Source organism: Diplotaxodon limnothrissa, linkage group LG11, assembly GCF_057381915.1.
Source record: "Diplotaxodon limnothrissa isolate DT_005_m linkage group LG11, D_limnothrissa_male_GT1.1, whole genome shotgun sequence".
Taxonomy (NCBI): domain Eukaryota; kingdom Metazoa; phylum Chordata; class Actinopteri; order Cichliformes; family Cichlidae; genus Diplotaxodon; species Diplotaxodon limnothrissa.
In genome coordinates this window covers 20,128,156-20,155,364 of record NC_140606.1, presented here as the reverse complement: position 1 = coordinate 20,155,364, position 27,209 = coordinate 20,128,156, and the positions used below count along the sequence as shown (strand labels likewise).

Sequence of the window (27,209 nt, the reverse complement as noted above, 5' to 3'; positions counted from 1 at the left end):
TAAAGGAGCATAGCGCGACAATTTCTGTTCAGCGCCAGACTTGCTTGTAACCTATATCACCAGTTATGTTATGAAAATGACGTATTAACTACTAAAAAACACTGACCTTCGTGTAAATGCTTGGAGCAGACTAACCTGTGAGCTGGAGTGTTCTGGGACGTTATATTTGATCTTTGAATGGCTGCAATCCAGGCCATCCGTCGCATCTTTGTTACTTCGGAAACATGGCTTGAACAATTTCTCTTCAACGACGTAATCCGATAACAACCGATCTCTTTACCCGTCGGCTTCCCGTGGCTGTCATGCGACCGGCTATTGCAGTTAATAATACAACGGCTTCTTGACATTTTTGTGTTTCTTTTTATCGCTGTATAACTGATTTTAATTGAAAGCCTGCGTGCGCTAGTACCGCTTGCCACGAGTTCCCAGAATCCTTTGCGGTTCTACCCGTGAATGACGTCACATTTTCAATCTCTATATAATATGCATGTTAAATTTTATATTTGGGGTAAAATATCAAGTCTTTTCAAGTAAACCGGTTCAAGTCCAATTCAAGTCCCAAGTCATTGGTGTAAAAGTCCAAGTCAAGTCACAAGTCTTAGAACATTTTTTCAAGTCAAGTCTAAAGTCATAAAATTAATGACTCGAGTCTGACTCGAGTCCAAGTCATGTGACTCGAGTCCACACCTCTGAATAATTGCATGGTGTATCACGTGAAGTCCCGCATAAGTAAGGTATGATTCCGCTCACCCGATTGAGCCCTAACTATAAACTTTATCAAAAGGAAAGTTTTAAGTCTTAAAAGTTGAGACCACACTTTATATGTCAGGAGAACTATTTTAAACTTAGCATATATTCTGGAATTAGCAGGGAGCCAATGACGAGAAGCCAGTATTTAAGAAATATGACCTCTCTTTCTTGCACCTGGTCACACTCTCCCTGCAGCGTTTTGGATTAATTGGAGGCTTTTTAGGAAACTTTTAGGGGGGGAAAGATAACACTGAATGACAATAGTCTTATAGATGTAATGAATGCATGAACTCGTTTACCAGCATCAAATTATGGGCTATGGGGACGACCCGCTTATGATACTGATGATAAGTATCCTCATTTGTTCATTCTTTAGCAGAAGGAGGAGGAGGAGGGAGTTCTTGGGCTTTTAAAAGTGCTCACATCCCAGTTTCTCCTCTCTCCACCTCCTCTCATTTTGGTGGCGGGGAAGGACGGGAGTGAAAATCTCTACTTCTCATCTGCAGTCGCTTCAGCAGTGAGAGACTCCTGGAGGAATTTCGGTCGGGAAATAGATACAAACACCTGCACCTGTGCCGAGGCTTCTTCGAGAAGAGACGCCGATTAACTTCTGCAAAACCAAGCCGAGAAGTCTAAACATGAAGTAAGTCCTTTATATCTGTTTTGCGAATTTCATTAGTGTAAAACGCGCTTTTAGGTTTTCGACTTCTTTTTGTGCCGTGTTTGATATTTGTTTAAGCCTCTGACCTTGCTACGCATGCATTTTATTTCGAAACACCGTTTGCATTTCTATGGAACGAATTTTTGGGATCGTTACACTTGAAATGCCGAACAATGAGTGATACAGCTTGGTAATACAAAGTTGTGCGCTAACAGCATCACTTAACAACCTCAGCATCACAACGTTACCCCAGAGATGTTTAGTGATAGCATGTGCAGAGCTAGATGTAATAATCGGATGTTGTAAAGAAAAAAGTAGTGATAGCACAATTTAAAAATAGGCTAGAAATAGAAGGAAAAGAATCAGCACATTGTGCATCAGGCATCAAAGGTGAAATGCCCATCTTGCAGAATTACTTGTTTTCAGGGTTTTGTGTCTTATATATTTAGCCAAATTTGTTATCCTTATGTTGCACCTGGTAGATATAAATATATGTAACCTGTAAGTAAGTAAGTAAATAAATCAATTATGGCACAAAAAAAAAGAAGAAAAAAGTATAAGCCAGTGGAAATAACTGTGCCATTAACATGCAATCAATACCTTAATAGAAATAAAGTTTTAAAAATTTATTTATTGATGTATTTCCTTTTTTGTTATTTTCTCTTTGGAGAAACAGTTTCAAAGTTAATTAGTTCAGGTTTGAGATGTGTTTTCTCCTCATTTAGCTGTAAAAACGTCACATATATTCAACACAATGTACAAGTGTATGCATCAATTTTCAGTGCTGCATCAGAAATTACAAATACAAAAATACAAAATTCAGCATTTATGTAAAGTGCTGAATCTTGGGTTTACATTCACACTCAATGAGAAAAGTTTGAATTGTTACCTGGTTGTTATCCTGCAGCTCTCCACTTTTGTTTACTTATACAGGCCTTAATTTGAATATTCATATAATAATTGAAAATACCTTTCTCTATAATATAAGTCAGCTTGCACTTGTTCAGACAGCATCACTGAATGTCTTTTCTTGTCAGTCTCATATATAGGAATTCAAATAGGGTATTATTATTATTACTGTTCCACATGGAAAAAACTTTGATTTAAACTTGGGCAGTTAGGTGAACGTTTGCAATCGGGAAAAGAAAAGCACCAGAACTCATGCAGATCTACTGTTTATTTTAGGGGCCAATTTACATATTAACAAACTACTAAGTTCATTTTCCAAAGTCAAACCTTTTCGATAACTAAAAAATAAAAAGAAACAGTCCTTCATTTGAATTCTGTGTAACCAACAATCCTTTATACAGAATCTATTTCTCATTCCAAATTCTGAACATCTAAAGTGTACAGTATCATAATCCGTGAACTTTTTTACTTCTGTCTATTCATCTTCTATATGTGAAGCCTGATCCAGCGGTTTAAATTTAGAGGTTTCAGTAGATCAACAGAGTTCTGGAAAGACAATTTATAGCGCTGTTAAAATCCATTACATACTGATTCACATACTTACACGATCACAGACCATATTACGCACTGTTCTTAAAAACCTGTTGCAGAGAAATTAAGACCAACAATTTGATCTCTGAACATTGCAGAAACTCATCAACTTAAATTTGATATGCAGATTGCTCTGCACATATGGGAGTCACTAAGAAACTTATTCTTTTGACCTTTAAATGTAATGTTCACACATTGCCTCAAGGAAATGGCTGTTATACAAATGGAATTACTGCATCTGTACAAACCCAGCACATAATAGATTTTAGAGAATGTAACAACCCTTCCATGTTTATATAACCACTTTTATGTAAGGACCAAGGTTTGACTTGGCTAATCTGTTTGTATTGATCAGCTTTACTTTATTCTAGAATCGTAAAAGGCATTACATCTTGGTGCATATCTGATCACTTCCTTTCATTTTTTGAGTGGATATGGTAAATGTAATGTAAATGTTGCTGTTAATTTCTATTTAAGCATGTGGCGAGTGGAGTTTTCCAATAGGGTAAATTTTAACTCAATCAATTAGTTGTGGGCTCTCAGCAACAGATGATACAGCTGGCTCTCTGTGGGGGCCATAAGCAATCAGGTCATTGTGTTCACTGCCCTTTCCCATAACTTCAAAAGGTGTTGCTTCTCTAAAGCAGCAGCAAGTTTCTATCTCTTCCAAAAAGTATATAATGAAACCAGTGCTGTTGTTTTTTCTCACTTTGTCTGAGGCATAAGCCCTTAAAACTCACAGCAGATCTGCCTAATCGGCTTGTGGCACACAGACTACAACACACTCACACACACAAACTCACACAAGTCTAACGGCTGCTGTAGCTAACACCCAGAGACTTGTAGCTTATGGCTTTTGTCACTGCTTTAAAAGTTTTGCCCTCAGCGCACAGAGTCAGCGGCTAACAGCTAACAAGACATGACTGCTGCCTGAGGCTGCCTGGTGAGCTGTTCCAAATCATTCCTGTGAACTTAACATCTCTCTCAGCACTCAGTCATGCTGTATGGAGCCTCTTTCTTCTTTTCTGCCTCCCCTATTCTCTTTGAGGTTTTTCTTGCTTCCAGCCCTCCCTGGCTGCTCCTTGCTTCCTGTCAGATTGTGTCTATTCGGGGTGGGAGGTGGGGGTGTTCAGGTTGCCCCTGGAGATGGGCAGGCTGATCCATTCTAGGTGGTGTGATGTGGGACTGGTGGGATGGGGTAGTGAGGATCTGCCGAGGGGCGACAGGAGTTTACTGTGGGGGTCCTTTCTTAGAGAAAATGGAGGGGTACAGTGGAGGTCAGGTTTGACCAATGATGGGCTGGCAAGTAGTTTTTGAATCCATTCTTAAATCTGAATGACAGCAGCAAAAAGAGGCAGTTTTAGACTGTGTGGTGAAAGGCTTTCGGTGCTACTGAGTTCCTTTGCATTTATTATTTTCGAATCCTTTAATAAAAGTACTTATAAATTCTGTTTAAACTTCTTCTTTTTTCATAATTAATTTCTGATGTCGGTTAGCATATATATATATATATATATATATATATATATATATATATATATATATATATATATATATATATATATATATATATATATATAGAAAATACTTTTTTAAAAAAGTGACAGTAACTTTAAACTGTACACAAACTGTGAACAGGTTATCATAAGTTCAGCAGTAACTTACTGGAGGCTAGATAGCAGTAAGATACTGTAAAAAAAAATGTTAACACGTTTTTAATGTTTTTATTTTTAATACAATTCTTGCAAATGAAATTACAGTACAATGAAAAAAATTTAAAGCGACTTTATTGTAAATGCTATTACAATAGGATGTTTTTGCTGTAAAAATACAGTAGTAAAATATAGATTTTACAGTAGTAAAATAGACATTATATAGATACATGAAATAACAACCTCTAAGTTGATTTTGATTGTATTACAACTCAAGGTCCTAGTGTCTTTCAGAAGTGTAGCTTCTTCTACTGGTCACTAAAGCACACATACCACAGCTTTAATATGATTCAGTAAGAGAAAAAATTGTTTGATCTTCACTATTGTGTAAATTCTTCTTACAGCTTTGATGCTAACTAACATAAGTAGATTTGCATGTTCCTTACTGTAAATAAAAGAGCTAAGGAAAGCTAAATCCATCCACCCCCTTTGTACTGCCAGTAAAGATCTGGGTCACCGGGGCAGCAGTCCAAGCTCAGAAGCCCAGACCGCTCTCTCCTCAGCCAACTCCTCCAGTTCTTTTCGGGAAATACAAACTCTTTCTCCAAAGTGAAAACGATCTGTAAGGGTGAGACTAAGACACCTTTTGGAAGCTAATTTTTACCCCTCGTATTCATAATCTTATCAGGCTGGAGCACTGATGAACTTAAGAGCATCACATAATTTACAAATATCTGAGGCAGTATTCTAAGACCTAACACTCAAAAAAACTCCAAAAAGTGTGAAATAATTCTAAAAACTGTAAACTTAGCACTGCTGTCATAAACCTTTAGTGTGTCAAGCTTAGTGTAATTCTAAAGGTAGATTTTCCTTGAAATTCACAATGACAGAACTCCAATGTCTTCTTTTTTGCAAACACTTAACTGTGGTTGATGCTCTAAAGATGCAGTAATGCAGTCAACCCGTTTACAGAAATGTCAGCATGTGTGCTGCACTTAGCTTTCTGCTGGAGCATCAGCCCTCTCATCACATCCTGGGTAAAGTGACAAATGGGCCAAACTCTCACAAAGCTGGTGCAGTCCTTAAGAATGTAGTTCACCCCCTCTACCTCCCTTCCAGCCTCAAATGACCTTTCCTGGCATACTTAGCGGTCAAACATCCTCTCTCTTGGCCCTCACTGCATTTCCCTTAAGGTGAAGTCACTGACTATTCAGTCACTTGTGATGCCTGACTTTGCACTTCTGTTGTTGACCAGAATGCATCCATTGCCTGGCAAAAAAGAGCTCTCTCTCTTGTTATTTCTCCTTCACTCTGTGTGTCTCTATAAACTTCATGCCCTGTGGAAATGTGGTCATGGTGGGAGGCTACGCCCACAGAGGAGCTGAATTATCAAGTGAGGGAGACAGATAGCTGATAGTTTGCAGAAAGTTTCACATCAGTGTGACCTGAAGATGAATAAAATGAGCATGGAAGATGCAATTACTGTCTTATTTACTCAAGCTTGTTCAACTATTATAGAAGTTATTAATGTTAGAATTTGAAATGATCTTAATAAAATATCTCTTTGTGTGAATACTTATGTGTAAGAACTTCTTCTTCTTCTTTTGTTTTTACAATATTTTCATATTTGTATGCTGCTTTTTATTCATTGATACTCTATGTGAGACATCTAAATCTCTCGCGTCTCAGATTTTATCAGCAAGTCAAGCTAGCTGGTGTTGTGCTCATTTAATAAATCCTAGTTTTGTAGATGAGATGTTGACATCCCAGTTATATTAAAAAAAAAAAAAACAGCAACCAGTAAGATTGTGGGTGAAATTGGAAATGCATTTGCTTTTGACAGCCTTAAGGTGTCATGCAAAGTGTTCTGCTTTTGGTTACTTTGCTCATCAAATGTGGGAACTCTTTAACAGTAACACTTAGTAATATTACATATGCAAAATTCCCATTGATAGAATTGAGTTCTATCTATTTGGCCAGGAGATATTGAAGTCAGCCAGTCAAATAAGCTAATTGACTAAAAGGTGTCAGACATCAGACATCAGCATTTCATTTGTGCAACTATGTTTAAACTTTTTAAGATTATAGCTGGTAATCAAGCAGACAATCAGTCCACATATTTATTTTTTGTAAAAAGTGCAATAGTTGGTGCAATAGAATAGACAGAACTGAGTATCGTGCTTCGTAATTGGCATCGACACTGAAGCCAGCCCAGGCTTCAATGCTGATGCCAGCGACAGATGGGATTTCTTGAGGAGCAGCTGTTGGAGACCCTCTTTTATAGTGATGATGTACGCTAAACAAAAGCAGGGGAAGGGACCGTGTAAATTCTGTGGTAAAATATTAAGTTGCATAAAATAAAAATACTCATGTAAAATCAAACTTGTTTGAATTGTCTAAATTACATTTATTTATTTTGTTACCCACACCTTTTTATGCGCTGAGCTGTACTTTGGTAATCTTTATGTAACATGTAAATGTTTCTCAAGGGCACTCTTTCTCATATGACAAATTTTTAGTGAATTTCACTTTTCTTTTCTTTAGCCCGTTCCCATTTAAGTTTAGTGGATATCGGTACCTGTCAGTCTAAATCTCTGTTCGGTTAAATTGATTTGAACGGCCAGCTTTATCCCATGTGGCATTTCTCCCTTCAAAGCCTTCAAAGCCTTCATATTTGTCCATTATAAGAGCCTTTGAGCGATTATTTATTAATCCTGTTTTGATTAGAAGTCTGTCTCTGCTGAGACTATAAAACAAACTTCAGTTTCTCTCGTCATCACGTGTTTAATACTCCTTTCAGTCAAAAGGAAACGTTCACTGACACAACTGTCTGATTCCAGAGTTGCACATTCATCTTCAGCTAAGGCAGACAGACAGTCCACCTTCTTCTCCTCTCCACAGGCAACTTGTAAAAAGAGCTTGCATAAAAGATCTAAGAGTCTGAATGAACCATTTACTCTCATTCAGCCTCATTTATTTCCTCCTGTTGAACCTCTCGTTAATGCAGACCCACCGGCGAAGTGTTGTCAGGTTTTGTCCCCTGTGGGAAGGAGTGACCTGCTCGGTTTTTGCTTGGTTGTGGTTGAATCATCTGGCCAATAATCTGCCATCTGTTGATAATTCTAACTAAAAAAAAAAGAAAAAAGAGATAGAAGAGGTTTTGAATTTAATTGTTGCTTTTTATTCTCAACGTAGCTTTAGAAATAAATTACAAACTCATGAAGGTTTTTCTTTACTAAAAAACAGATTATAAGACTATTTTAAGTCCTAAGGCCACAAGCTGTTACAGTAGAAATTAAAGTATAATCAATAACTGACTGAGTTTTGGTCTTAACTTGCATGACGAGTTCTTGAGGAAAGAATGTAATATTATAGCTCGGCAGCCTGTCTGCAACTCTTCGTAATATAAAGGCCTTTTCCTCTTGGATAAGAGCCTTTGACACTTTGTTTGTTAGTTGCCATTGTGAAGAAAAAGCAGATAGGAGATAACATAAAATGGTGTAACATACCCTTAGGACTACCAAAAAATACAACAAAGGAAAACAGGACACCGAAAGCAAAAGACAATATGCTCAGGGTAACACGGGTGCTAATAATGGTAACTCTAGTTAAGCTGGAGGTTGGGTTTCAGTCTGACCCTCCGGGGAGTTTTCTAGAAATCAGAATTCAGCTCACACTCCACAGCTCCTGAAGTCTGACTCACAGCAGCCACAAAGCTCCAAGGACACACAGGCAGTCCTTCTCTCTGTCTCCTACACACACTCAGACTCACACACACTCAGACTCACACACAAAAGCAAAAACACCCGGGTATGTTTGAAAAGCTAGCTTTATGGGAACATTCATTCACATAATACATTGCATAGCCCCTTAAAATAACCTTAACTATCACACCTAACAGTCTAACCGTGACTTGAAAAAAAGTCTGTTAAAAATTTATCCTAACTTTAACCCTAAAACCAAGTTTTAACTCTCAAACAGGCCTCGAAAGGGTTGTGAGAAGGTTGCCATTGTAATTGTAATTTGAAGACTAAACTCACATCAAGCTCAAACTAAGAATAAGAATGATAATTGTACACACACACACCCACACATACAAGTTCAAAATATTTACCCAATATAACTAAAAATTAGTAACACAAACAACAGTGCTGATGAAAAATATTTGATTGTGACAAACTTGTTCATAATTAATTTATATAAAAATTTAATCTGCACAACTACTTGTTTTAATATTATTTATCATGACTCAAGGTTGTGTTTTTTTTCTCAGAACACCTGGGTGTAGTTTCCCATGAATATCATGAGCTAAATAATAAATAAATTTGTTCTGTTTTTCTGTATTTTCTGATTCTATCCACAAATAGCATGATTCTTTTTCCCACATAGTCAATAGAAAATGTAGTCAGAAATTGTAAATAATGGTTGAAGCATTTCACTAAATGCATGGCTAACAGCTGAAAATCATTTTCTTAGAGTAAACAAATAAAACTATTAGTTATAAACACAATGAATCTGGCTAGCTAAAGTAATGAAAAAAGCTGGAAATCATTAACTAAAAGTCAGTAAGGTGAAACAGCTGAAGCTGTTCTATCTCAGTGAATCATTATTCTTGGAGAATGCATCACTGAAGTATGCAGGCCCAGTCTTAGCCTCTCGTGGCTTTTAGTTTATTCTTGAAGGTGTTATTTTAATAATATTATAAAAAGTCCTTTGTGTTTCCTATCTGCAGTGTTCTAAATTGTATCTTTTGTGGTTGTATCAGCATTACTTTTGATGGCTACGCTCATCATTCTCTCATTTTTTCCTGCAAAGATGCTCATGTTATCCGCTCACTGGCTTTATTAGACAGTTTAAACATGATATGAAAGCAGGTGTCACTACCTGTCTGCTTTGAGTTTGATGAATCTCTCAAATCAGTGCGTGTCTTTTTTATTCTCTCCTTAGTGAGACACTCATATTTGCAGATACTTGCTGTCAGGTGTTGTGGAACAGCAGCTGCAGCTGTCTACAATGTCATGAACCAAGAATGCTTAAAAAAGGATAAAAGTAGTGCACTCTAAAAAGTTGCCTTCAAGTTTTTCAGTGAGGCTGCATTATTGGCACAAGAAGTCAAGTTCACACTGTTTTGTAGTTCTTTAAAAGCTGCATTTCAGCGGCTGACATCAAAAGTGTTTGACCCTTTCAAAAACGGGTGACTGCAGTTGTCATTTTTAGTAACAAATAAAAACCTAACAACAAACAAAATAGAAACAAGAAAGAAAACTGAAAAAGTGTCAATGTTAAAAAAAAAAGGCTTTTCATCGGCTTGTGAAATTGAAGTTACCAAAGACATGCAAGCACCTAAGTAGCTCTGAATGTTACATCATCCAGAGAGAAGAGTTATCTGTTTTTACTGTTGTTGTTGGGAAGCCTCAGTGATGTATTTTAGCAGGTTTTGGACAAAAATTGAGAAACAAATGATAACATGTAAAGCATTAGATTAATTCACAATATTGTAACACAAAAAATATGTTTTATTTGTTTTTATTAAGAAAAATAATGACAATAATCCTTCCTGTGACAGAACCTTTGCTTCTTTTGCACTTCAACTCATCATTTATTTTTTTTAATTTAATTAGAATTTTTTCTTTGTTTGTTTGATGAAAAGGGATTTAAATTTAATGCACTGGGTACTATAACTGAAAGTGAAGATAGGGTATTAGGAAGTAGTATGCCTAAAAGACATGTTGTTCAAACTGGAGAACTCCTTGTCATATTCAGGTTCACACATTATGTCCCTCTGTCTCCTTTCTTGTCTTTTACCCACAGGCTGGATGTGCCTCTGCGTGCGCTGCTGTGCGCCATCTGTTTCTTTGTCCTGCTATCGCCCTCTACTTCCCTCCATGAGCCTGGTATGCACCTCTCCCTTTCTATCTCCGTCACTTTCACCACTGCCATCCACTACTGACATCCACAGCTTCATTAAATCACACCTGACCTCTAACATTTTAGGGCAGTAGGGTCCTCTTAAATCATTTGATGTCATCTATTGTTTTTGCTGACATGCACCCTGTGGAAGCCATGCTCAAAGGTATCTGAGTGTTCCAGCTAAAAATCAAGGTTAATTGATACCGCTATGTAAATGTAGCTCTTTCGTTGTGTCAGCAAAAGAATAAGAAAATTAAAGAAAAAGTAATCAAATGGCTCATTTTGTATATCAACAGGCAATCCCTTAACTTTTCATCTAGTACCATCATCAGGATGAAAGCTGTAACTGTATTTAGCTAACATTAGATTTTGTTGAAACATCATTGTGTCTACGTTTAAGAGAAGTGGCTGAGCCATGTTTGTGTGTCCCTAATTTATATAATATTACTAAAACACAAATATTTACACAATTGTCATCAATGAATAGTATGTATAATAACCCAAGAAGTAGCTAATTAAAATTGACCTTTTATGCTCATTTCTAGTTTCATTTCTTTCTTATTCTTGGGCTCTTCTAGAGTAATTTTATGTGATTCACATTTCCTTCTGCGTTTTGGTGCACATCCTCGGTTCATCCACTGTCTGACAAACATGAATTAAATGTAATGTCTCCCTCTCTTTAAGTCAACTTTCCTCTGCTTTGGACACCGACACTGTTATTTAAAACCTCAGCCATGTTTCATATTTTACCCACCAGAGTTTGATTTTGAACTTACCAGTGACTGAATCACATCATTGTCCGCAAACATCACAGTCCACGGAGACTCCTGCCTGCCCACATCTGTCAGCCTGTCCATCACCATCGCAAAGAAGAAAGGGCTTGGAGACAATTTCTGATGTAATCTCGTGCTAACCTGAAATTCATCTGTCACTCCTATCACACACCTCAGCACTGTCTCACCGTCCTCATACATGTCCTGCACCAACCTCAAATACCTTTCTGTCACTTCTAACTTCCTCACACAATACCACAGTTCCCCTCTTGGCACCCAATCATATGCTTTCACTAGATACGCAAAGAAACAGCGCAGCTCCTGTCAAAGCAAACATCACATCTGTAATGCATGAAGCCATATTACCGCTCACTGATCGTCACCTCTCTGCTTAACCTAGCTTTAACACCTCTGTCACATATCTTCATGATATGGCTCATCAACTTTATCCCATCTGTAGTTATTACAGCGCTGTACATCACCCCTGTCCTTGAAAATCGGTACCAGTTCACTTCTCCACTCCTCAGGCATCCTCTCACTCTCCAAATTTGTGTTCAGAAATCTGGTTTAAAAGTCCACTACGCTCTCTCCAAGACATCTCCACACCACCACAGGCATATCCTCTGGACAAATCACATTCCTAGTTCCAACCTCTCCAAAGCTGCCCTCACTTGCTTTGTAGGAACCGTTTTTTCCATCTGCCTTATTCTCTCTCTCATTTTCATTCCTCAGTTCCTCAAACGACTCCTTCAACACTCTCAATACACTCTCTTCACTTGTTAGTATGTTACCACCTATATCTTTAATCATCCTAACCTCCGGCACATCCTTTCAAGTTCAGTCTTTCTATCTAGCCAAATGCTGCAAGTCTCTTTCTCCTTCCTTAGTCTCCAGCTTCACATACAAATCACTATAAGCCTTTTTCATTTTTTTACCACCTCTCTATTTGCTGTAAACCACAGCCTCAAATTACTCCTTCACTATCCTACTTTTTCTTTGCCAAAATCTTCCATTCAATGCTTATCTGTACTTTCTCATTCCATCACCAAGTCTCCTTATCCACTTTCCTTTGTCCATAGGATATACAAAACACCATCTTGGCAGCTTCCTTCATCATGCATCTGGTAACTCTACCATATCGCCCAATTTCTTCCTCCTTGAATTCCCTGCAACATTCTTCCTTCTTCAACTTCCACCATTTCATCCTTGGATCTACCTTCACTCACTACCTCTTCTTCCCGTCCAAGGTCACCCTACGCCTAGTTACATTTCCCCCCGAATCCACCTTGAAATACGTGTTCACTACAGCCACATCACTGCTCTCTACTGCTTCAGTGGTAGATAATGCAAATATGGTGGTAGTGAAGGTGAATGAGTGCCTGGGGTCAGCCGGTGCATAAAAGAGGTGAAGAAGAGAGTGTGTCAAGGGTGATATGTGACAGAAGGATAGCAGCAAGTGTGAAAAAGGACAGTTTAGAAGGTGGCAGTGAGACCTACACTATGATGCCTAGTTTGGATATGGTAGCAAAAAGACAGGAGGTAAAACTAAAGGTAGCAGAGTTGTACAGTGACCAGATATGAATGTATATAAGGGGCATCTCAGGTTGAGCATTTTAGAGAGAAAGTTAGAAAGGCATGGTTGTGAGGGTTTGGATATGTACTTAACACACAAACATGACAGTGGTCTTGACCTTCTCATCTGATTCTTATAAAAAATTAGAGTGCATTACAAAAGGTCGCTTGTTACTTTAAAGCTTGCCTCTTCTCAGATGATTCGAAGCTTCTCCATGTAACCATCCCAGCCACCCAACCTGTGTTTGCGGTGCTCGGTGGCTCTCTGACTTTACCCTGCCTGGTGTCTCTGGCACACCCGCCGCCATCCCCCTCTACCAATGGTCGCCACGCTGTGCTGTCTGTCCCCCGGATTAAATGGAGTATCCTGAATCATGGCATGGAGACAGAGATCCTGGTGGCCCGTGGTGACAGAGTGAGGGTCAGTGAGGCCTACAAGGAACGGGCCTCTCTGTTCAACTATGCCTACTCCCCCGCTGACCTCACCCTGCGTCTTCAGAGCGTGAGGCAGAACGACACTGGTTTTTACCGCTGTGAGGTGCAGCAAGGTCTCGAGGATGCTAATGATGTTGTGCAGGTCAAGGTCAAAGGTGAGACATATATATATATATATTTTTTTTTTATCAGACTGTCAGTCAACAACATAATATAATGTGGTCAATAAATGAACATACTAAGAATTTCCCTTTTAAAATTAAGCTACACTTAAATTGTTTATGAATTAATGGCCATGGACCAAATACTATGAACATGTGCAGTGAGTTCGGAATCATTTTAGAAACTTTACTCTTAGCTGCTTTCACACAGTGAATAACACGCAAATGTAATTTCTATCAATGATGGTCGTGAATCTATTAGAAACTGACTTATTTATACATCTGATGGTCAAGGTTTTGCTACTTGAGATTTAAAACATCTGTTTTTATCTGTTTAGCTGTGAAATGTTCCTACTGTTAACAGTATAATGATAGATACTACACAGATATACCTCCAGCATCACTTGTCCATGAATGTTGTTTTCTGGGCTAAATCTGGTCTTTAGTCTGAAACACTACAGGGAACGATTGAATTCAACATAATTCCAATCATTTAAGGCTAGAATCAGGTTAACTTTGGTTCAGAGGTGAAAGTTTAGCAGATTTGGAGTTTATATCTAGCTGTTATCAAGAAATCTGTGCACGGGGAGTTTATTTAACAGGCCTGTAGTGGAGTTTGACTTTATGTAAAGAGATGTTTTCAGCGACCTGAAAGTTTTTCACCTTCCCTTTTCAAATAAATATCAACATTCTTTTAGATGAATGGCAAAATCTCCTTCAATGTCTTTTTAGTGCATTTTGCTGTGCGTGATGCTTTTCAAAGCACAACTTTTTTACACAGACAAAAAAGCAATGCGTGCCACCTTTCGTACTAAAATAAACAGAGCGAACCACATCATGTAGTTATTCCACAAGCAATAATGTCACAATGACTTAGTAAAATAGTGAAATGGCCTTGCCCAGGTATGAGTGAGTCGGTGGTGTAAGTCAGGTGTGTCTTGACTCCGAGTCAAAGAAAAGTGTCCCAGTCAATACGATGAAAAGGAATAAGGTCAACCGTTCCCTAAAGAACAAAAGAAAAGCTGCTGTTTCTCTCCTGTTTCTGTATCAATAGTATGCACAGTTTCAGCATGTGTGATGAATGACTTTGCCCTCTCAAAGCAATACAATATGGATATTCTGACCACAGTAATTTGTGAGCTAATATATCAGGCTCTGAATGCTGGTTTCACGAAGTTTGCATTAAATAATGACAAGAATTCCATTGTATTGCTCACTAAGGTCACAATAAGGTTGGGCTGTTGGGATGTAAATTTAAGGAAATAAACCAACTTCTTCTTGTAGTTAACAGAAGAAAGGAATTCATTTCAGATTCCATTTAATTAATTTAAAGGGGACATGAAACACTACACATATAAAGGCTAATATACACCACTGAGCCCTGCTCTCAAAAACCGACATAGATGTAATGCCGGATTAAAGCTGGAAAAGTCCTTGAAGCCAAAGTTTACTGCTGTCTTCTGTCAGTAGGGGACGTGACGTCATGTGGTTGAATGGTTGGCTGCGGCTAATAGACTTACATTAGTCCTTGTTTTCCACTGAGGTATTGATTCTATCACTATTTAGCTTAAACGAAGTCTGTTAGCCGCAACCAACCAAACACATGATGTCATGACACACTCACAGACACAAGATGGTCGTAAACATGTTTTTAAAACTTTAAGCACTTATTTCTTAAATCCAGCTTCACAGACAATGTTACACCTATGTCTGTTTTTCAAGAGCAGGCTCAATGGTGTATATTAGCCTTTATATGTATAGCGTTTCATGTCCCCTTCTAATATACAAGACGAATCCCAATCACGGTGAATACAACATGCAGCCCATCTTTTGTTTAAGTGGTGACATTCTCAGCAGGTAGCCAAGCAGCATATGCTCAGCTGAAGCCAATTAAGCTTAAAAATACTTGTGTTTTGGAACAGCCACCGATGGAGTAATGAAACCATTACAGGAATCTTAAAGCTAAGTCAAAAGATTAAACTGCAAAGTGCATTCTATCGCAGTTAGTTAAGTTATTTTTTTTTTATAATTTTATGATTTGATTTTATCATGTTGATAATGTGCTCTGCAATAATGTACTTTTCTTTGTGATATCTGTTTATGTGAGTGCTTGTTTAGTACTACATGTTTTACAAGATCTGCACAGATTTCACAAAGCTTTTCTTTTTTTTGCAGGTGTGGTGTTTCACTACCGCGATGCATCCAGCCGCTACGCTTTTACCTTTGAGCAGGCTAAAGAGGCTTGTGAGGACATCGGGGCTGACATCGCTACCCCAGAGCAGCTACTTGCTTCTTATAACAGCGGATATGAGCAGTGCGATGCAGGCTGGCTCTCAGACCACTCTGTGAGGTGAGGACCTGAGAGGACAGGGCACATTACTTGGCAATGTTTGGCCTTTTAAGCATTTTATGTGAATTAATTCAAGGTTGTTTTCAGCGTACATTTGCAATCAATCCAAATCCTTTCTTCAGCTCCAAACAAACATCAGGCCTGACATTGTAGATTGACTTGTTGTTTTCTATGTAGAAAAAAGAGCATTTAGTGTAGAGGTCAGTCATTCGGGGGATGATAGTGCTCCACTCAGATAGCTAATATTTGATATGCTCTCCACATTATAACACAGAGATTGTCAAGTACCTGAGAGTCACTCATCTGATCTCAAACCAGACATTTCAGCTCTTCAAGACCTACTCACAAATGTACTTACACAAGTGCCATGTTTAGAGTGCTGCCATTAGAGAAGAAGAGGTGCTTCAGTGATGTTTGGCATTTCCATCCACAGATACCCCATTCAGATGCCAAGAGAGGGCTGTTTTGGAGACATGGATGGCTTGCCAGGAGTGAGGAACTATGGACTATTAGAGCCCGATGAGCTATATGACGTGTACTGCTATGTGGAGAATATTCATGGTAATACAACTATTAAAAACTTGTAAAATGCATTTCACAAGTTTTTAATGTTAAATGTATTTTATGATAAAACCTGTGTCTTATTTTTGTACTCTTTTTGTATATTTTGTCACCAGTTTTAATAACTGCAGATTCAGTAATATGATATGGTTCTGTGATGTGTTAAATGTGTAAAACCTGCTTGTTTCTTTCCTTTTAGCATAAAAGCGATTTCTATGATTAGTAACAATTTATTTTTAGAGGATCACTGGGGTTCTCAAAACTTTGGTAAAAACTTTTGCTAAATCTGAGCAAGCATATCGCCGCCTAGTTGCACTTAAAGCATGCCTTGAAACCCTTAATGATCAAAAATACCTTTATGGCAATTGCCCGCTTTATTAGACATAGTATGTAAAGATTAGTGGTGTGCGGATCTTCTTCCGATACCAACAATTTATGTTCTAGAATCGATTCTCATATTAAAATATTCATATTTTAGTACTTTGGGGTAAATTTGTAGTTTTTCATCAACAGGAACACAGTGAAAAGAAACTATATCATTCAGATTGTCTAAATTGGAAGGAACTACTTCTTACACCTTTCATAGTCATATGCGAAATATGGCTGTATAAATGTGTTACAGCCCCTGTCGTGCGCACTCGCAACAATAGCTGAGCGTAAACTGATTTATGTGTGGACGTATTTTACCGCCACAAACAGCCAAGACATGGTTTGCGATATATGTGGCAAGACAGTGAGGTTTTGTGGCAACACCACTGACCTCGTCAAACACCTCAGAGTAAATCATATCACAGAATATGATGAGCTTATGTTGAGTCGAACTGAATTTCTATATGATAATTCTGCATTATTAAGCAATAAGAACAAGTAGTCTGATGTCCTGTAATCATTATGAAGCTATATTATTATATTATTATTACAATTACATAATACAATTATATATTGTATTATGAAATACAATGAAGCATTAAGTTTTTGTACAGAGTATCGGTATCAGATCAGTATCGTCGATACCACCCTGAATTTTACTTGGTATCGGATCGGAAAGGAAATATAGTGGTATCGCACATCACTAGTAAAAATGTAGCAAAAGTAACATGTCAACATTATTGTTTCTCTGTTTGAAAGGTGAGGTGTTCCATGGCTCCACCCCCCAGCGTTTCACCTTTGGTGAGGCAAAGGCCTACTGTCTCAGTCATGGTGCAGAGTTGGCCACCACTGCTCAGCTTTATGCAGCTTGGAATGACGGACTAAATCACTGCAGCCCAGGGTGGCTGGCAGACGGGAGTGTGCGGTACCCCATTGTCACCCCTAGAGAGCGCTGTGGAGGTGGTGAACCTGGGGTCAGAACCGTTTACAGATACAGCAACCAGACGGGCTTTCCTGAGACCCACTCTCGACATGATGTCTACTGCTTCAGAAGTAAGAGAGCAAGTCGTGTAATTTCTATTTGAGTTTATTCTGTCCCCTCAGTGCCGGTGCTTTTGTAGGTAGTTTCATGGATAAAAGGACAGAAAAGAAATATAGCTTTATTACGTAAAATTCAACTTGGTATTTTACATTTATTGCCATGAAGATCCCAGTAAACATAAGGATATTGTGAATTCAGTTTTTTTTTTTTTTCAAATTATGTTTCTTTCTCCAGGTGATAATGGCCCCTACACAGATTCTCCCCAGGTTTTAGCCACTGAGCCAGAGGATATTGGCCAAGATATTGTTTTTGTAACTACGTCCTCGCAGGAGGATGTCAGCAAAAGTGAAGCAATGACAGATGAAGTTGCCCAGACTACAAATCCAATAAAGCAGGGTACTGTCGATGCTCACACAGTGACAATATCACAATTGACAGCAGACATTCCTCAGACTGCAACTCCTCTGTCTGATCACCAAGAGCACATGTCCACCAATGACACTTGGGAACTGGTAAAGAAAGCCAACTACCCTGAGTCCTATCAGCCAGCACCCGAAGAGGATCCAGACACAGATCACGAGGAGTCGTATATAATTTCATCCCCTTCTCCAAACACAGATAATGTAGTTACAGTTGGTTATTACTCCATTATACCCATAACTGATGTGGCAGATCCAGAAAGTGGAGAACCCACAGAGCATCATATTTCTATGACTGAAAATCCAGATGTGCCAGTTAGTAATGCCACATCTGGAGCTGATGAGGTGCATCAAGAGTGGGATTTACCTGTTTTGCAAAAGGACCACACTCCATATGTCCCTGAGGAAAATGCCTCAGTGACTGAGCTTGTCTATGTGAGCACCTCTTATGATGCTTCAGAACAGCCAGAAGAAGCCAGCACTGGTACTATTGAGGAGATATCAGTGGCAATGACTTCACTCCACACTGAGGTAACAGATGTTCTTGCCACTTCACCGATGCCAGCTTTTGCTTTTGATAAAAGTACAGCTGATGATTCTCCAGATGAAGAACAGGAGCATTCTGTGACAGTCGATTTGGACACCACTGCCATAACCAAAGTGGTCACTAAGTCAAACCTTGATTCAAGTAAGTGAGATTTAAATGTGAAATTTAGCCCATAAGACGGGTCGTAGTGCCGTGATTAGCACTGTGCCTTCACAGCAGGAAGGTTTGAACCCTGGCTGCAGTCATTCTCCATCTGTGTCTGGGGGTTTCTTCCCAAAAGTGTTAACTAGTGATTCTAAAACTAGCCATGGATTAGATGTGGTTAAATATGTAAAATATAGAAAAAATAGTACATGGTTAAATAAGAGCTGTAGTTTAAATTGTTTGATTAGTCATTCAGAGTAAATGGCAGTCTATTTTCATTAAGAGTTACTCTTTCTAGAGTTTCTAGAGTTCTAAAGGTTGTATATTTCATCTACTGGTAGAGATTGTGTGTGTGTGTATGTTGTTCTGCACACTGCTACATTATTTCTGAGCACCATTAAATGGTACTGTCAGCCCACCTGCCTGTCCACATCTGCATCCAACAAAAAGTTGCCCAAATGACCCACAGTGACATTATGTATATCTTAAACACAATTTTCTGTCTAGGCCTGTAAACGGTTTTTATATTTCCAATACCCAAAATGCTACTTTTCTTTGCTACTTTACTAGTTTTTAGCATTATACCATGCATTGTGTTTCCCCATTATCAGTCTAAATTGCTTCAGAAGTGTAGAGATTTTTTTGTTTTTGTTTGCAGGTTACGATCCTACTCAAGCCCACTCAGATGTAACGGAGTCCTCCATCCCAATTGAGCATAGCGCTGAGGAATTGAGTAGCACTTCAGGAGACGTGGCAACAGATGATCTGGCAGAGCAGAGTGGACACAACCCTCCAACTGTAATCTCAACTGCGGAGGTCATCACTTTCTCAGACGACACAGGCCTCAGCATCGACGCTCCTGTTCTAAAAAACCAACCTGTCTTATTGTTGGGATCCCCAATCTCTGCAACCTTATCTCCTCCTCCTGTTGAAGTTGAAGCCAGTTCAGAGATAATAACCTACATACCAGAAAGCAACGTTTCATCTGGGGCTGAGCCATTGGACGACATTCAGGATAAACCCGAAATGGAGGGATTAGGAGACAGCTCAGTGATTATCCTCCATACAGCCCAAAATATCACAAATATTGCACCAGAGGAGACCGATAAAGATGTCACAGAAGGACCAGGTAAATCGTCAGGAGAAAACCCAGAAAACTCAGGGGACACCAATTCAGAAGGAGTTAATGGTGATGCTGGCACGAATGCACCTCATTCAGAGATAAAAATCACTCTGATCCCTCATTTAACACTCACACCCAATTGGGAACCTGAGCTTTCTCCTGCCACACCACAGGAGTCTCGGTCTGATCGAGAATATAGCGCTGAGCCTCCTGCTGCTCCTGAGGAAACTGATGATGCTTCTAACGAGCAAGAGATCAACACCGGGACCATTAATGGTAAAGTTTAAAAGGGTCCGACACCCCTTTCTAACAAATAAATGTAGGGCGCACATGTTCCCAGTATGTGTATTGTAAGTTTTAGCTGAAGAAACCATGCAGATCATTCATAAACCCTTGTTTATAGGCCTGTACCATCCAGTTTTTGTTGTTGGGGTTTTTTTTTTAACATGTTTTTAGCTATAACTCCAAAAGAGCTGCTGTTTGTTACAATAACATCTCTGTCAGACACAGTAGAGCTGCAAACGGGAGTAACAGCTCCTTCAGTTGACTGTGAGTCAGTTGACATTGATGGAAATGGTAACCTTTTAATGACGAACTTTTACTTTTTAAGTGACCATTGTATGAAATCACTGTCATTCATAAGTCATGTGTGAGACATAGTATTATTATAGAAAAATGGAAAGCGGCTTCTGGGTGGTTAATTAGACCATATGTCACATTTCAGTCACAAGAAACTAAGAAAAAAATGTAGATGAGAAAACCTCTATTAGAAGAGATCAAGCAATGTTCTGCTCTGACAGTTCAGATACTGGCATTCATGTGGATGTGACTACTGCATATGCCACTCTATCTAAGCATCAATGAACCTTAGGGTCATTCGTCCTTGGTAACATCACTCTAACAGCAGGACTTTGTGCCCTATTAACCTATTAAGCAAAAACTTGCAACCTGCTTCTTGACTTCTTTTGGCATATCTTCGGCCTATCAAGGTAATGGCACACTTAAGATTTTCCATTTTCTATCAAAATAATAGTAAATCAATGAATCTTCTGTTCTTTTCAAATGTCCTCCAAATACTTGGACCCAGCTTTGCTCGTTCAGCAAAAGCACAGCATTTGACATGCTCTGGTGGCTGTAGCAGTGAAATAACAGTGGCAAACTGCCTTAGTTTGTCTTTCATTTATGAGTTCTTGCTTTTCAGGCATATCTATTTATGGATGGAGTGCTGTGCTTGCCACCACAGCTGCAAATTTTATTGGTCCACAGATATGATTGCTGATCCAAATGAAAGAAATCAAAGAAATATTATTTTCTCATGTTTTATGTGTCTTGACACATTGGGGATACCTAATTATGCACACAACAGTGGCAAAGTAGATTGTGAATAATATGTCTCCTCTAAAGGTCTTAATTAGATACTTCACAAAAAATATTTTCTTTATCTAACAGTAACCTCTTCTACCGTCTTACATAGTGCGTTGTACTGAAGTCTGGACATATCTGTTTCTAATAAGCCACATATTTATTTACTCACGGAGAGCTAGACAACTTACACAAACTCCAAGAAAGTTGTTGTCTGATTTTAAAATTAACTTGTGAACATGTTGTGAAATGTCTCAGCAGAACATGGATCCCATGGTAGTATGGAGGTGACCGGCACAGACGAGCCTTCAGTTAAAATATGCACATGGCGTCCTGAAGAGGAGGAGATCTCCAGCTCAGCACTGACCACAGACAACAGTGATATGACTATCATTGCTCCCACCATATACCCTGTGTATTTTGAAGGGAACGAGCAGACTGCCATGGCTGCCTCCCTGCCTGCTGCCAAAGTTTCAGCTGCAGGACAAGGAGGCTTTTCAGGTATCTGTACTCCAGAAAGAAGTGCAAATAGAAACAGCAGCTGATGCTTATCAGTGTTTTGGGAAGAGTAAGGTGTGATTAGGAAAATGCCAAATGTGGAGTTTTATTTTATACTGCACAGAGGGTTAAACTGTAGCTTCCCGCTTGCTCCCGGTACCAGGGGCACTGCGGCTCAAGACATATTGCGATATATATCGTGCATTGTGATAGAGCCCCCCAAAATATATCGATATTAGATTTTCATCAAATAGCCCAGTCCTATACTGCTGGTTTAAGACTTCAGGCTGACGCAACTCAACGGATGGATCAGTTATTAGTTTAGATTAGATTTGTTATTTACATAATTTCGTTATTTTAGTGTAAAGAACAGCCAGGTCATGTCATCACGGACTCATAAATCCCTTGAGTTGATTTTGTTGTAGTTATAGTTCAAATATTGTATTTCATGTGTAAGTCTGGAATGAAGGATGTTCTTTCTTAATGTGCAGGATCACTTCAGGGAATTAAAAATGTTAGATTGTTTTTGTTTTTTTTTAAAAAGAAACCCATTTTTAAAATGACATTAAATGACTTGCAATATTAAAATTTGACTAACAGAGTAAATACTGGAAACTAATTTGGAGAAACCATGTTTGAGGCAACAGCTCCCTCTGCTGGTGTGTCTTTGAAGGGGTTTTACATTTGAAAATCAGACAGCCTACTAGTCAATTGAGCAGTTTTATCTTTATAATCTGTTCCTTTTTTTAAGTGTATTTTGAGTTTTTAAGCAATAAGTTGTATAATTGTCAATAAAATAAGACACATATATGCAATTTTATCCCCATTAACATAGAAAACAGCTGGGAAATTAATGTTTGTATACATGGACTCTGACAATTTAATACAATGAATAAAGTATGCAGTTTTTTTAAATTTCATAAATATTAGTTTCACAGATACAGAATAATGCACACATCTGAAATATTTCTGGATCTCTGTTATAACTGTCATTTCTCATATCTACAGACTCCTGCTTGGAGAATCCCTGTTTGAATGGAGGCACTTGTGTTGACGGTGAATCGTTAAGATGCTTTTGTCTACCTGGTTATGGAGGAGACTTTTGCCAGAAAGGTATAGCACCATAAAATACAGATGTACAATCTTCCAAACATAAGCCAACCTTTCTACTTATTCAGACTTAATACATTTCTTGATATTTTTCTGTCCTTTCTTCTGTCTCAGACCTGGAGATGTGTGAGCCAGGCTGGGAGAAATTTCAAGGATATTGTTATCGTCATTTTAGCAAGCGGCAGAGCTGGGAGGCAGCTGAGCAGCACTGTCGGATGTGCGGCGGGCATCTGCTCTCTGTCATGACTCCTGAGGAGCAGGACTACATCAATGGTAAAACATGACTCAAGTGACTCATATGATTATCAAAGATTTTGTAATCAGGAAGCAAAAACATCATTTGACTGCACGAGTTAAATGTTACTTCTTGAAGCTGAAGAAACGTCAAGTATATCACACAAATAATGATGACAAAGTTTTAGATTGTCTGTATATTTTTAATGTTTGCACTGGGTAATCTTGCAAAGCTTTGAAATACTTACTTGAAAAATGCAATTCATGTCTAAGAAGCATACACTGAATTACACAACATTAAAAAATAAACCTGTCACAAAAAGTAAGAAAGTATGTATTTGGTCATTTATTTCTTTGTTGTAATAATGCTTTGTGGCAGTAAGTCCTATACAGTTGGAAAACCTGTTTATTTCCCCACATGTGTGGGTTGAGCAGCAGAGTTGAGTATGAGGGTTGCTCCCATGAAAAACTTAATGGTACTTGTTAAGTTTAGTTACTGAAATAAGTACAAATATTTTTGCTCATTTGTTTCAAATGTCCGTAACCTAATCGAGGTGGAGAAACGTTGGTAGATGCTGGCACAGTGGTCAGTAATGCATAATATATTTTGTTCTCCACGCATAAAATCTAAAATTCATTGTAAAAAACAGTCACATTCCCAATCAAAGGACAGTATGAATTTTGTTGTTTCTAATAGCTGAGTTCTCTTTGGGTTTTGTGCAGTTGGGTTTTGTGCCTTGCCATGCAGAGGCAGGTGTCAAACCAGTCACTTTTCATGCTTCAACATGAGTCAAACTGTTAAAAAATGAAAAGTCATGAGTTTGTTTTAGGAACGAGACGCTGAGATTTTCTCCAGACAAGACACAACAATAACCTCTCGTGTCTTTCATCACTTGGAATTTGTTTTTCTTTCCAAGAACATGGCAGTGACTCACAGCTGCTGTTGGTATTTTGTCTTGCTAAGGGGCGATGACATCGTTATCTGACATCGCTGTGGTGGCGGCTCCTTGTGCTCGGCAGGCAGTGGGCACTGATCCTATTAACTGATACTCTTATGTAAGGATGTGAAAAGCAGCCGGCTTCCCAAAACAGCAGAGAACTTTAAAGCAGGAATGTGTACCACAAAAGATTTTTTTCTTTCATAATTTTCTCACAAAACATACTTTAATTCAAATTATTGTTGCTGACAAACAGTTTAAGTGTGAAAATATATTAGTATATTGTTTACATGCTGTGGATAAATGTTACATTGGGAACATGAAGCATTTTTTTTATCACAACAAAAAGTTGTGATGCTGTGTAAAATGTAAATAAAAACAGAATGATTTGCAAATGTCATAAAGTGCATTATTCACAGTACAACACAGAAACAGCTGGACAAACATAATTTAATTAGGTTAATTGGCAAAAGGTGATTGGATATAAGACGAGCATCTTAGAGTGGCAGTGTTTCTCAGAAGTAAAAATAGGGTTTACTAATTTGAAAAAAAAATGGCAACAAACAGAAAACTTTCTACAAATTGTCCTAAAAAAGTGCAATGACTTAATAAACAATATATATAATACATATATTCTTATGCTAATTTTAGAAAAATACAGAGAATATCAGTGGATTGGACTAAATGACAGAACCATTGAGGGAGATTTCCGCTGGTCAGATGGAAACCCACTGGTGAGTTTTATTAGTTTTGACCTGACATGTTTGAGATTCAGAGGATTTATCAGCTGTTTAACATGATTTTCTTACATTTGGTTTGTTTAGTCACCTGATTTATGACTGTGAGAATGAGAGCACAATCAACCAGATTACTATGTAATTTCAAATCTGCTCACTTCTCTTTGTCAGCTCTATGAAAACTGGTACAAAGGGCAGCCTGACAGCTACTTCCTGTCTGGTGAGGACTGTGCGGTGATGGTGTGGCATGATGGAGGCCGCTGGAGCGACGTGCCATGCAACTACCACTTGTCATACACCTGCAAGAAGGGCGTCAGTGAGTTCACCTCATTTTAATCTCCCCTAATTCCTTCTTTTTTAAACTCCTTTTCTAAAAAAAAAAAAAGAAAAAAAAAAGAGTAAAGATCTAAGACTCAAAGTGGTTTCCAACAGCCTCCTGTGGTGAGCCCCCCCATGTTCCCCATGCCAAGGTGTTTGGGAAAAAGCGGTTGCGTTACGAGACAAACACCAAAGTGCGATACTACTGTGAAGAGGATTTTGTCCAGAAAATGAATCCTGTCATTAAATGCCTGCCAGGTGGCCAGTGGGAAGAGCCTCAAATTACCTGCATGCCAAGTAAGTCCATCATATGTCTGAGCATGATTAGTTACACCTATTACTATAAAACAGTCACGTGCTTCTGCAATGTAATATGTGACTATAATGTAAATTACATACAAAAGCACTTTTCTGATATTTTTTTTTACCTAAAAGCCTTACAACAGAATATCTTCAGATATCAGATCAGTGAAATATTGCTCTATTTTTAGTCCCTAAAAAAGATATTTTTTCAGTCTGAGTGAACAATATAATAGAAAATCAGACATGCATGTATTGACCTCTGTAGTACAAGAAGTAACGTGACATAATGGCCAAGAGTGGGACTAAAAGAAAGTGTCTGCAGGTGTTAAGGTGTACTGAACATACCAACTTTGGGCAAGAAAGAATATCTTAGATTCAGCTGAGACTGTCCACTATGAGTAGGGATGGGTATTGATAAGATTTTCACGATTCCAATTCCATTTTCGATTCTGTTTAATGATTCGATTCTTTATCGATTCTCTTATCGATTCTTTTTAAAAAAGGAGAACACTAAGGTCGAATAGCTTAGAACTTTGTTTTATATCTTCTCTTTGAATAAGATAGAAATTTAGGAGTAACATGGCCTTACAAACCCAACAGTGAGATCTTAAGAGATCCAGCCTGTGGCTCTTCAATGGGGTGTCACAGGGTCCCCAGGAAAAAAATTGTAAATGTAAAATAATAAAATAAATATTCTTCTGTAGCAATAACAAAGTATAACATAAATTATTTTGTAGCAATTACACAAGAATATCCAGTAATGTCCCTGCCTACAATTAAACACATTCACTTACCGAAAATCGGGGGCATCTGCTGTGGCAAATGGGTGCAAGCCTTTAAGCACAAACTTAGTCACTGCTCGGTGACATTCGTCTATCCTGGCCTGAAAGGAGACGCTACCGGTAGACTGCAGCGAGAACTGCCAGCATCTGAGCCAGACTCTGTCTGTCTCTCTCATCATGGTCACCTAAATGCACAGTAATGGCAGGATTTGTAATAAGGCAGATCGCGCTAACATAATATGCACTGTTAGTTGATTATTTACCTGCCACATTAACGGGAGAGGACGTGCAAACGTTACCGCTGCTGCTGGGTTGAGATTCACGAGTCCGGAGTGGAATTAAAAACATGACATTCATTTAAGGTTATCGTGTGTTTTGTGAGCAAATGCTTTTGCATATTCGTAGTGTTTCCTCCCTTAAATGAAATATCTACTTTACAAGTATTGCAAGTTGCCCTGATGTCATCCGTTCTCGTAAAGCATAATCAAACTTTTGAGCGTTTGAGCCGCCATGTTTCCTGCCAGGTAAATGATGCTCCGCAATGTGGTGACGTCATTTGGGGCGACTGGAATTGATAAGGGAATCCTTTGCAAAAATGGCAAACAATTCCAAGGAATTGAAACAGTGGGACCGGTTCTCAACGAGAACCGGTTTTTGATACCCATCCCTAATTATGAGGCTGTAGGAGTGTCAGCTGAGTACAGGAAGCTCATTTATACAAAGATTATAGAGAGCAAACTAATCTAAAGCAGCTTACATGGAAAAAAGTCCTAAAAATATGGTAAATCAGTCTTTTAATCTCTGCAATCATTTCTTTTTTCCCTGTTTCCTTACACATTTAGCTCATTCAGAAGAAGAGGACCTAGTTACCGTACATGCTGAGCAGCGCGAGGAGGCCATGGGTACAGCCACAGAGAAAGCAGCCCCGCTCTACTGGGACATTAACTGGAATGTTTAA

The 27,209-nt window shown here is 38.5% G+C and overlaps 1 protein-coding gene across 1 annotated transcript; it reads left to right on the top strand.

Annotated features, from left to right (window-relative positions):
- The first annotated feature begins 701 nt into the window (after positions 1–701).
- Positions 702–27,209, top strand: bcan (brevican). The gene is made up of 17 exons (XM_085364892.1): positions 702–734; positions 1,127–1,267; positions 3,977–4,188; positions 10,375–10,457; positions 13,016–13,408; positions 15,590–15,764; positions 16,198–16,325; positions 17,454–17,747; positions 17,971–18,843; positions 19,505–20,245; positions 21,593–21,832; positions 22,838–22,942; positions 23,054–23,212; positions 24,763–24,845; positions 25,020–25,164; positions 25,281–25,463; positions 27,094–27,209. The coding sequence occupies exons 1-17, from the start codon at positions 702–704 to the stop codon at positions 27,207–27,209; spliced, it is 4,104 nt and encodes a 1,367-aa protein (XP_085221018.1).